At 28.6% G+C, this 13688-nt stretch overlaps 1 protein-coding gene across 1 annotated transcript in view; it reads right to left on the reverse strand.

Moving 5' to 3' along the window:
* LOC129972881 (acid phosphatase type 7-like) overlaps positions 1-13688 on the reverse strand; it is a 105951-nt gene that overhangs the window by 19005 nt on the left and 73258 nt on the right. The window contains exons 7-8 of the mRNA XM_056087187.1: positions 8539-8656; positions 3477-3590 (exon numbers count right to left, since the gene is read on the reverse strand). Of these exons, the coding sequence (XP_055943162.1) occupies positions 3477-3590; positions 8539-8656 (232 nt within the window). The remainder of the gene's footprint in view (positions 1-3476; positions 3591-8538; positions 8657-13688) is intronic.

Below are 13688 nucleotides of genomic sequence, written 5' to 3' on the forward strand. Positions count from 1 at the left end.
GGTGATATTTTCTCTAAATAGTTAAATGAGACAGTAACTGTTTGAAAATATATTTGCGCGAGAATATATTGTTAATTCCTAATTCCTACTCGAATACTTTACATCAAAATATAACATGAAAAGTGTGTGTGTGTGTGTGTAAGCATTTTAGAATTCAAAATGTCGATTAGTATAGACAGAAACATAATGTATGCCTATAGTAAAGTGGTTATGCTGAAATTATGGAGACAGTTTGTAGCGCTTCTAGCAGCTAAATAAGGCATTTACAACTAAAATGTAGAGGATATCAGCCAAAAAGACCAGTTAATAAAACGTATGCGGTAACTCAATAAAAGCGCTTTTCAAGTCACGGAATGTTTATCGTAAATATTTAGTAACGAACATTGTTCTAATTGGACATTTTTGTGGAAATCCTTTATTTTTTAAAATTATTTTCCGTAATTGCATTATTTCTCAGCAAAAATCATCGTAATCTATTTCCATAAGCTCAGCTTAGCCATTTTACTATAGGTACATGTAATATATCTTGGCTATATGAGATCCTGTTTTGAATTTAAAAGGCTTAAAAGAAAACTTACCGACCACTCTGATATATTAATACTATCTGCTAATACTAAATTCGAATTAATGCGAATGACATCAAATAATTGTTAGTCCAGAAAGTAACAAATTTTATTAGGCAAAATATGGATATTCCATGCTTTCAAGATTTTCTTCCCACACAAGCAAATTTAGGAAATTTAACTCGGAAGGACAAATTATTATCTCAAGAGCTAATACAGGCAAAGATCAATAAGTCATAAAAAGAACAGTTCAAAGCATTATATTTTTAAGAGTGTATGGATTATTTAAATGTGTAAATGAATATTGGTACATCATCAGTCATAAGTAACATCAATAAGTCATAAAAAGAACAGTTCAAAGCATTATATTTTTAAGATTGTATGGATTATTTAAATGTGTAAATGAATATTGGTACATCATCAGTCATAAGTAACATCTAAGTCATAAAAAGAACAGTTCAAAACATTATATTTTTAAGAGAGTATGGATTATTTAAATGTGTAAATGAATATTGGTACATCATCAGTCATAAGTAACATCAATAAGTCATAAAAAGAACAGTTCAAAACATTATATTTTTAAGAGAGTATGGATTATTTAAATGTGTAAATGAATATTGGTACATCATCAGTCATAAGTAACATCAATAAGTCATAAAAAGAACAGTTCAAAACATTATATTTTTAAGAGAGTATGGATTATTTAAATGTGTAAATGAATATTGGTGATTGGTGGCAATTAAGAACTGACTGGTAACTGAGCCTATAATTTCATCAGATGAGCTCCAAAACTGCAGCCACCACGTGATTCTAGGTAGCATACACAAAAGTGAAGTAAGTGGAGCCAGTTTCCGAATGGAATCGCTTGTTCCAACAACATTTACTCCCTTCACAAATGTTTTAAAAATCATATTGAAACAAAATGCAGCCATTTCGAACTTCTAAAAATTTAGGAACGTATTATTACATAAAAAAGTAATATTTATTTTATCGTCTGCGTTTTTATACCGTTATGTTTCCTGAATATACAGGGTGTTTATAAAGTCCTGGACCCATTTTGATGTTTAATAACTCATAAAATAATAAAGATAGATTTAAATTAATAACATAAATGGTTAAATAGACTCAAAAAGTTTCATGACCCTTGTCAATGAACTTCCACGTGTGCCCACTTCGTCGCACGGAGAATATCAAGTCGATAGTCAATTTCACGCCAGGTAGCGACAAGCATGTCGGCATCCACAGAGCCATTTGCGCACATTATGGCAATTAACAATGCCAGAAACATGAAAGGATGCTTCATCGGAGAACATTATGCTCTTCAGAAAATCAGCAGCATCTTCTATCCTTCTTAGCATATCTGTTGCAAAGGCCATCCTCCTAGGCCTATCGTTCGGTTCCAAAACTTGAACAATTTGAACTTTGTATGCATGCAGTCTTAATTTTTTCTTAATAACCTTGTACACCGTCGAAATTGGGATATCCAATTCTGCTGCCGCTGATCTCACAGATATTCTAGGATTGTGTAAAAATGTCTCTCTGACACGCTCAACATCAAAATCACTTGTGCAAGGACGTCTGGAACGTTTCTTATCTTCGATACTTCCAATTTCTAGAAAATTCTTTTTCCACCGCAAGATGCTGTTTTTGGATGGAGGATCTTTTTGGTAAATTCTTCTGAAATTTCTCTGTGCTTGCATTATCGATTTCATTTCTATGAACCACCATAAAATCTGTGCTTTCTCTTGTGGTGTATGCATTCTCCTTAATATCCGCTCGAATAAAGCATCACATATAAAAGTACTACATAGAACAAACACATCAAAAGTAAACATAACATTGCAATAGTTGCCAAAAACAAAAGAGAGAAAAATGCAATTAATAAGCAGACAATATTTAGAAAAGTACAGATATTTAGACTGGAAAATGAAATTATCTGAAATTAACCACACGCGCAGACGATATTTACAAAAGTAAAAATATTCAAACCTGAAAAGGAAAATATATGAGTTATTCCGTCAATAAATGCCATAAGTTTTTTTATATCTTTATTATTTTATGAGTTATTAAACATCAAAATGGGTCCGGGACTTTATAAACACCCTGTATAAACTTAATCAAAATAACGAATAAAGACCGAAGCAGTTCCATTCAATTTGAAACAGAAAAATAAATTATCTTTTGAATGTAAATTTATTGATTTTTTATTGGAGATTATACTGTTAAATTCGTCTCCACAATTAAATATCTTGATAAGGATGTCAATAATGAATGAAAGATAAAAATCTATAACATCAAATATTACATAATAAATTTTGAACTATTTTCTTAAATTTAAAAAAGAAATTGTGTGGATATAAAATTGATATCACTGAAAAGTTAATTTTTTAATTTTTAAAGTGACGTAAAACCGATTTCTGCATGATAATATTCTATAAAATTATTCAGGAAAAAACATTGACATTTCATTAATTTTAATTAATTAAAAATATTTAAAATTTTTGAAAACCTTTTCTTAATCAATGCCTGTTGTTTCATCGTTATATATTCCAGGTTAATTTAGCATAATTACCAACCATATATTCTATAAACTAAATTCGACGAAACATTTCAAAGAAGAATTAAACTAATATCACATATTAAAACGTAATTTTTTTCAATTCTAATCAAGTAAATTTCTTCATTAAATTTCAAAAACCATCAGAAACATTAATAAGTATAATTTATTAAAGTATACAATTGAAATTACAATATTTTGTGATATAATGAATGTTCTTAATTGAACATAGAAATTTTTTTAAACGATTTTAATGACTTAGATCTGAGTTAAACCCCAGAAGATGAAGAAACATTATCACCAAAGATGAAGTTTCTATCCATTATTCTAGTCCAAAAAAACAAAGAATAACTTACCGGATTCGAGTCCAATCTACAGTAGCGCAGCGCCACATTTGAGCAATACATGGGCCTGTGGCCTAAAATGATGACCCAGGGCCACTTCGCACGATTTTGTGGAAGATTAGCTTGCTAAAAAAGAGAGAAAAATCTTTATGCAGTTTCAATCAATTATGGTGCGTTGAACATCATCTTATACAGGATTCCCCCACAATTACGAAAAGAGTGTTAACTTTTTACGTAAATTATTGGAGATACATAGGACACTGTGAACTGCAAAATTACTAAGTAAGAAATTAATTTATATAAATGAAATAGTCCACTTATTAATTAACCCTTTCTAGGGCCGTGGGAAGTATGCTTCCCACCAAATTTATCAATCTTTGTATGAAATTATGTAGGTTGGCATAAGTTCTGACACATTTTTTTAGTGAGTCAGAAACTAAGATGCTTCAGTTCTTTATCTCAGACAAAATGATGTGTCTTGATTTGTTTCTAAATTATTAATTATCCAAATTAATTAATTAATCAAATTAAATTTATCTAATAAGCTAAATGAATCCCTTTTCTTATTCTAATTTCAAGCCTAAAAATATTTTAATATAATATGACTAGAAAAAATGGCCCTTTAAAGGGTTAACTAGCGACAGTCGTCTCTTCAAAACTTTCTCGCATACTTTCTTGTAAAGGTGTCATCTCCTAAAATTATAGATCTTGGATAAGGCTGCGAATGTTTTGCATGGCATTGGGAAACAATAACTACGAAATTTAGATCTTTGGTGTGAATCCGGCGTACGATGTTTGGCGATTAATTCTTAGCCTTCCTATTAATAGCAAGTGCCAAAAAATTGAACATGTATTTTGGATGTATTTTTTCCGACCGATTGAAACCAACGTTTCATACAGCCATAGTTGCAAGATCACTTACTAAATCTCAGTTATTTATACTATTTCATTTTTGAATTATTGAGTTTACATATATGCAAAAGTACAGATCAAGAAATGGTCAACCCCTTCCCTTAGTTTCTGATTGATGCTCTATACATATTGGATGCTAAACCTGTGCACCAAAATTTATCTGTCTAGCGCTTCACATTTTGAACCTATCATGCTCATTTGTACTCAAACAGCTGACAGAAAGATTCCCTTTGAATAGATTTCGTTCAAAATTTGATATAGGAATCTACAAATTTGGAGTAAATTGATATTCCAAATTTCATTCATCCAACTCAAAGTATTTTTTAACTCTCGTGCTCACAGAGAGGCGTACATAATTTCAATTATGTGTTTCTCTTACTCTGCAGGTTCTGAAACTTAAAAATTCTAAAAATCTCAGATTCGAAATCTTTGACGATTACAGTACTATCTCTCTGTGTACCTTCATGTACAAGACAGTAAAAAAAGCTCCAAATACATTTTGATCCTCTTCACTATACTTATTTCAACAAAAGAGAAAAAAATTTGCATTTTCCATTTTATCCTGATTTAGCATGAACTGTAAAATTTTTTAGACAATTTCTCAAATCAGCATCAGACTTGAACTACGTCTTTTTAGACTAAATACTAATTATCTTAATGAACGCTATCGTATATCCGAAACATAGTAATTCAACCATCCATAACGGATCAAACAATAGTACACTTAGTTACTAATTAATTTATACAAATGGAAATAAGAGTTTGAAAATTAAAACAAAACTAATTAAATATAGTATTAACTAAGACAATTTCAATACAATTTAAATCGTACTTATTTTAATAATTTGGATGAAACAAATGATTGAAACATAAAGGAAAAACTATATCAAAAATCCTAAACAAAGCTTCAGCATTAGTAAGTACCTAATTTTAAAAATTTAATTAAAATACTGAGATAAGAAAATTTAATGAAAATTCTTACTGCAAATGGAATTAAATGAAAGAAGAAAGCATAAATATAAAAGTAAATTATTATTTCAATCAACGGAACTTGTCATTGAGAGAGAAATTTTGCATGATGCACAGTAGATTCGACCTTTAAAAGATAATTGATATTTTATGTTTATCACGCGAGCATGAATTAATTTCATAATATTGAAAAAAAGTCGTCTGGGAATTCATCATTTTAAAAATCATCTGCGCGCATTTGTGATGGTTTCAATTAAAACAATAAGCATTCATTTCTGTATTATTATTATTATTTAAAAATGTCAAGTATAGAATTCAGAAATGCATTGTGCGTTCAGGAAGAATTTGCATATTTTTTTTCTTATCTTAACATTGTTGTTTCTAATCTTTTATCTACTTCTGTTTTTAATTTAATATCCAGTCTTAATAATTTCCTATTAAATACCCTTATGTAAATTATTCAAAGATAGAAATATTCAACTTTTTGTGATAATATAGGTTCAGAAAATTTTCTAATTAATTTATTTTATTTAAATGTAAAATTATTTAAGTTATTTAGTAAGTTAATATATAGAGATATTGAGTAAATTATTTTAAAATTATTTTATTTAAATGTAATATTTTATTTAAGTATAAAAATTTAAAAAGTGTAAATAAAAAAATAATATCAAAACTATTTTGTTAACATGAACAAATTTCTTATATTATTTTGAATGAGTGCGCAATTTAAACGCTTATATTTGTCCAACAAGTAAAAAATTCAAACCCCTTTGCTTTCTATTAATTATTAATTCGGATTATCATTTATAGTAAATGTTTTGCAAGGAACTATTATAATTCTGAACTTCTTGCATCTATATAAAATCGAAATAGCATAGTAATGCCTCATTTGATCAGTCATTTATATTAACAAAATAGAGTTCGATTATCCGAAGTCTCAGTTATACGAATTTCAAATTATTCAAATCGATTTTTGAGAAGAAAATCAAAACAAAATAAAATTCCAAAACAGGTGAAATAATAATGGGAATTATGTCAATGATTTTGAAGGCTTGATTTTTAAACGAAAGAAATAATTTTTAACGACTAAATTACTTATATACGTATTGCTTTCGCTCATATATCGTTTCAAAAAATAAATAATACTATATGGTGATTTTTTCATACATGGTTCAATTTGTGGCTTCTTTTCTCAACTTAAATCTTGCAATATTTACAATTTTCTGTAGATCCTGCTTGATAATTTTCATAAACTAATTTAACAAGCACTTTAACAAATAATATCTTTAACTTTAACAGGCATGAATAATATAAGCATGAATCAGCAATTTAACAAGCAGGAATAAGCCTTTTAAATAATATCTTTAACTTTAACAAGCACTTTAACAAATAATATCCGAATTTCCGCACTTTCTAAATCGGCTTGAGCCCCTTTTAATTCAAAATTTACTGTAAATAAAATAGAGCCATTTTTTAAAAGATAATTTAAAAATTAATTGTAAGATGTTTAAGAAATTAATTGATAGGCATTTTTTTCTCTTTTTCGGATTCATTAGGACGAAAATGGACGCAACGTATACCACACCCATCCGTCAAATAATCAATTAACAGCACTATTATAGTCACTATTAAAAATTAATAGACAGCAAAGTTGTAAGAATATGTTTGAAAACTATATCTTAAAAACTGAAAATGGTTCGTCGGCCTTCATTATTTGTGAAAGAAATTTCAAATATTCTAAAGGTGTTTATTATTAATTACAAAGACTTGCTCCATTGTATGAAGCTTTTCCATTACATTATGCAGTGAATGAAACGAAGCTTCTAATTGAACGTTAGTAAGGCATTAACAATTCTAACATTAATAATTTGTATCGAACGTCATGAAACAAAAAGTTTTCTAAACTGTGAAATGATTTCAAATCAAATATAGGAAATTGTGCCAAAGCAAGTATTCAAATTGCGACTGAGGGAAGCAGATAAAGGAAGAAAGATTATAATACTGTCACAGTTAATGATTTTGGTCCCAAATGTGATGATGTAAAACATTATTAAAAAATAGAACACTTTTACAAGACTTCCCTTTTTACGATTTTAGATATTCCAATATTAAATATAAAAAATGAGAGAAACAATCATTTTGATGTGAATTATATTATTAAAGTTTCACGAATGACCTTTTCAATTCCTTTTTAAATTTATTTTCATTTTTTTTTATTTCTTTATTTTTTTAACTCCTGCCAACCAATGAAATTTTAAAGATAAAAATGAAGTCTTGAGTGAAATCAGTGGACGTATTGTCCTCTCAACTTTCTCATGTCCTCGGAGAATACAACACCTTATAAAGTCTGCACCCTCTGAACGTATCATGGTATTAGAGGTCTGAAGGATAGCTCCAAATTTTCACCTCACCTATCCGAATTCCATTATGATACAATTTTATATCGTTTTGCGTCTCGTAGTATTACGAAAAAAAACGAGTATGAAATTTGCACCCCTTCCTTTAAATTGATTGTTTCCAAATTTCAAAACAAATCTATAATTTTGGCGACAAAATGATTGCCAAATTTTATTTTTTCAACCTATTATGGCAATTCCGATGATGGAATTAATCTAAAATACAATACATATCTGCATTTCAGATGACAAAATTAAAAACCAAATTTCATGTATCTAGCTTTTGGTCTTTTTTGAAATGTCAAGTTCACATTCCTATGGAAAGGCAGATAGACAGTCTTTCTTTCAATGGATTTTGGAAACAATCTAATAGAAATCTAATGAATTAATGTCAGACCCACATACCAAATATAATCTCCTTCCTTGAGTTAGAGTGTTCACTGATAAACAAACAGATGCTATAGTTTCACTCATGTATTTTTTGGACTAAGGAATGATTTAAATGTGAAAATTCATTCGCATTCTCTGACAATTAAATTCTTTCTCTTTTATACTTCATATACGAGAAAGTAAAATTTTTTAAAAGACATTCAGTTACATTAACGTTCCTTTATAAAGTAACACTCGGGCTATTTTGGGGCGGACCTCGTAATTTTGAACCGCGATTAGATGTCGAGGAAATTTTAATAGACATTTAATAAATTATGTAACGCTTTACACTAGGATTAAATAGTTTCCTTGTCATTTTTGCATAAAATTATCATGGAAAATAAGAGTATAAAAGGCTTGTTGCTTACTCGAAGCGTGTCGTCCAGCCATTTGTAGTGGGAGTAGATGGCTTCCAGTCCCCCGTACAGCAGGAAAAAGTACACCTCCGTACTGATCACAACGAAATGAATGGGGCCGACTTTGAAACTAAAAAGAAAGGTAAGATTTATTATTACAATATAAAATATCATAATATTTAGAAATGATAAAAAAAGCATTAAAAAAAATCAAAGAGAATATCCCGTTCAACCCAAATGGTTTTAGAGAATAATGTCTCTCTTGGCTCTCCGAGAAAAATATCCCAAATACAATAAAGACATATTAGACACATCCCGAGTCCCATCTGAGCACAATAGATTTATTGTTCAAAAATTCCATATCAAATAATTTTTATGCTCTGGTCATAAAATGCAAACAAAAACAACACACAAAATTCACAACTTAAAGCAAATGCACAACAAAATGTGAATCAAAGAAAATAAAAGCAAGATTCACAATCAATAGAGAAATCTATCAATGTATCTGATCAATAGAGAGGAGGAATCAATATAACCAATAAACCGGAGTAATCGCGCCGAAACTTTCCCGCATACTCTTTAATAAAAAAAGTTATAACAGATGGTATTATTACATGGCATTGGCATACAATAGTTACAAATGTTAACCTTTGGCGTGAATTTAGCATCTTTAAAGAATTTCTTGTGTCATCCTTAACTAGTTATTTGGCGATTAAGCTCTGGCATGTGGCTACTGACATCCGAAAAATCGGATCAATATTTTAGAGGCGCTTTTCCCAAACGATTGAAACAAAAATGGACACAAAACTATTTTGTAGTCACAAAATCCTATCCGAAATGTAATAAAATTAACTCATAGCGATTTTGAGTTATCGCGTTTATATATTTTTGAAAGTACCGATAGACAATCAACACTCAAATCGATTTGACTCAAAATTTGATAAGTATCTACACTATAGATGTTAAATGTGTGTGCCAAATTTCATTTATCTAGCTCCCTTCGTTTTGTAGTAATTATATCAACTAATATTCAAATTGCCAGACAGACATTCCTCTGAACGGATTTTGTTCAAACCTTGACAGAAATCTACAAAGACCGTATACCAAATTTTATTCCTCTATCTCAAAGCGTTTTTGAGTTATCTTGGTCACAGACAGACGGACGGACATTTTTTTAAAATGGGTTTTTCAGGTCAGGGAGGTCTAAAACGTGGAAATTCTTCAAAATTTATTTGTTGGTATTTTTCGACGATAACTATACTTTCTCTATACTACATGTACTAGAAAGTAAAAATCATTACAAATATATGTATTGATAAAAATATAAGATAAATAAATAAATAGATAAGAAAATCCACATTATATACATTAACAGTTTAAAAATATGCCGAAATTTCTTATATTCATAACTCTAACAGGCAGCAGATTTTAGAGAATAAAAAATTCAACTTAATCTGAATTTTAAAATATTACTAATAATCAAAAATAATAAACCATGAAAACAAACTAAAAAAAAATTGTTTAATAGATCAAGAAAACCAAACTAAAAACTAGTTAAATACCATATTTAAGAATTTATTAAATAAGATTCCTTTAAAATCCTCAACACTTCTGGATATTGAGTTAATGATCCTTAATTAATTAAAATATTTTTAAACCAAATAATTTTTAATCCTTTGTGAGGTTGTCATTCTCAACGAACGTAAAAGAACGATTAATAATAAAGTCATCTGACTTACCCAATAATCGCTTAAAAATTCATAATGAGTTATTAGCTAACTGAAAATGAAGGAGAGGAGAAATGAAAGGTCAGTGGCCTGTAACAAAATATATTAGGATTTGCTTAAGGGTCAATGCCTCAGCATCTCGTGAGGGCAAAAACTGTTCTACCGGTTTCACAATCTGTCGAGAATTTACTTCAATTTAAAATAGTTTTCCTTAATTAAGACTGAGCGTCCGTCCTAATACAGTCCGCCTCAATCCTCTTTTTCTTAAAAATAGAATAAAGTTAAAATTTAAAAGAATGAAAAAAAAGATATATCAGAGGAAGATTCATGTTTTTTATACTGAATTGTTGCAGATACTGAATTATGCGATTTGTTGTAGATACTGAATTGTATGAATTGTTGTAGTTCGTTTACTTTTAAAAGAAACAATGAGCAGGAATGTGTTTTTTTTTTCTATTCTTACAACACATGATGCCATTTATGCTTCATATAACAGTGAAAAGAAATCAAATATGCACTTCGGACTGTGTAAATTGATTAATCTGATATTTTATATAGGTCTACATTTTCGACGACAACATGACATACCAAATTTCGCTTATATGGTATAGATGCTTTATTGAGTTATTGTGGGATCAAATGTTAACAAATATACATTAAGGATTTAAAATCAAGAATTTCCCAGGGGCATAAAGAGTGCAAGTATCACCAGTACCAAAACATAGCAAAGTCACCCTAATGCTACCCGACGCCACTGCCAATCACTAAATTTTATCGTCCCATATTAATAAATATATATCACTTTAAGGATTTAAAGTCAAACACTTGATACAAATTTACGCTTCTAATGATAAAAATCAATCCTTAGTGCCATAGTGAGTGCAAGTGGCACCAGGTCCAAAATATTATAATTTCGCCCTCATATCATATTTAGCGTTTGAAAACTTATATCATCATAGTAAATTCAGAGAGAATGTAGCCTTAATGCCACTACCTCTGAAACTGCCAGTCACTGAAATTTATAGATATATATCTTTCTTCAGATTATTTCGCTCAAATTTTGATAAAAATACATAATTTTGGAATAAATACTGCTTACTAAATTTTTGTATAGCCTTTATCGCTTATAAGTTATCGAAATGGTAGACAATCAGATAGATATAATTCTAAAAATGTGCTTTTCATTTTCTCGGATGTCTAGAATATGGAGATTTATAAACAACTTCGAGATAGGATATTCTGACGATTACAATGCTGCCTCTTCGTATGCTTCTTATATGTGAAAGTAAGAATGGGTTAATGGATTGAGAAGTCTCAAAAAAAATAATTCTTAATAATTAGTGTTAAGAAGTATCAAATGAAACTTCATCCTTAGAAATAAATAATTTGAATTCAAAGTTAAGTGATTTCGTGAATCCCAGAGGATGAAAAAGAAAAGCTTACAAAACTGTTTGAAACGAGAGAAAGTGTTTTCTAAAAAAATATCCATTTATTTTAAAAATTCCTAACGAACAAAAAATTACTTTGAAATACAATTAAACAAACCACACCATTAATTAATTAACTATAACATTCCTTTTTATCTTAAAAATACTTGTGTATTAATCGAATGCTTGCCAAATATAATCAACAAGGATGTAATGTTTATTATAATCAGCGATTAATCTCTAAAGATGTCACGTTAATCTGTCAATAATGTTTCTCAATGATATATAGTTAAGCCTAAAGTTGATCAATGTAACGTGATTAAAACACAAATACCTTTCAGGAACATGCCTACGTCAGAAACGGCTTAGAAATCGATAATGTGTCAGTAAAATAAGTGCTTTAGCAAATAGATAATACGGACGAGATAAAAAATAATAATGTTTCTCCGTAATAAAAGGAGGATTCATTTACATATTAATGAGCCAACTTATTCAAAAACTAAATAATGTCAGTTGTGATCCTTTCATTTGAAGAGGACAGTGGACTTTCAAAAAAGTAAAAATGGCGAGAATAAGAAATTCTCCTTTTACCGTTTCATCACTGAAATGCATGCTTATTTTCAACAAAAATAGTAATATAAAATGTATAAAATGAATGAATGAAAATGTATATAATGAAATGAATATTTAAGGGGCTTAGATAAATAAAAACATTTTTATTTATTTTTGATAATATTCTAATTAAATTTAAATATCTTTAAAATGTTAGATAATAGTTTATTTATCTAACATTTTAAAGTTTTTTTTTTTTTTTTTGAGGAAATTACCTAAAATTGATGATAAAGATTTCTTTTAAACCTTAAAAGAAAAGTGAGTGTGCATTCTTTTAAATAGTTCAAAGTATATTTCAGTCGAGAAAAATACAAAATTCTTATGACAATTCAGTGTATGAGTGCATAATTATTTCTAAAAAAATTAACTTTTAAGTAGAATTACCAATAAAATGTTCCAAATACATTTATATAGGATAATAAGAAAAAAAGAATAGAAAAATTAATGTTACATTGGAATATTTTTAAAAAAATTTTTATCAAATATTTTTTTTTAATTTTTTGAAAATAATATTTTTTTGTTTAAAGAGAGTTTATAGTTATTTGACGTATTCAAATTTCAATGCATATTCATAAATATTTCATAACTTTAAGTGAAGAATTCACAAAAATTAAAAATAGTGTTCACTGTCCCCTAAAATCTATATTTTCACATAACTGTAGTTTAGTTTAGTTATATTAATGTCCCGTTTTTAAAGCAACACTAGGGCTATTTTGGGGCGGACCACGTCATTTTGAACCGCGGTCAGATGACGTGATCCGTGACATCTGAGCTAACACGTCCTCCTCTACACTCACATAGTTGTAATAATTTATCATTGAATAGTAAAATATATTTATACAACTTCAATAGTATAAAATAGTTTACTGTTTCAATAATTTATACACTAACAATTTAATAGTTTATACAATAATCGACACTTTACGGTAATATTTTGAATACTTTATAAGCGTATGTATTTACTACATATTATATAGTACATATCATTTTAACATTTTCTGCAATTTTGTTAGATATTTTGAAATTTACCTTAAAATATATACACAATAATTTCCTTTTTGGAACTTTTTTTTTAATTTTTTTCAAAAAACACTTATAAAATACTCGTCTATATTCAGAAATCAAGTAAGAGAAGCGTCTTTTACGGAGAGTTTTTCTGTGAAAAAGATGCTTTCAATGGAAAGGATCATTTATTGAACTTCTGCTTATCTGAATATTTTGTAGTGCGACCTGACCATTAGAATGAATAATTGAGTGCCTATGGTGAAAAATACAATAAATGGGTTGGCTGCCTATTGTAAAACGAATAGTTCTATAATAAAATTTATCTATTAAAATAAATGAATAAATGAATTTTTGTTATAGAATATTTTGGCAATTGAGAATACTTCAAATT

Source organism: Argiope bruennichi, chromosome 6 (genome assembly GCF_947563725.1).
Source record: "Argiope bruennichi chromosome 6, qqArgBrue1.1, whole genome shotgun sequence".
NCBI classification, from domain to species: domain Eukaryota; kingdom Metazoa; phylum Arthropoda; class Arachnida; order Araneae; family Araneidae; genus Argiope; species Argiope bruennichi.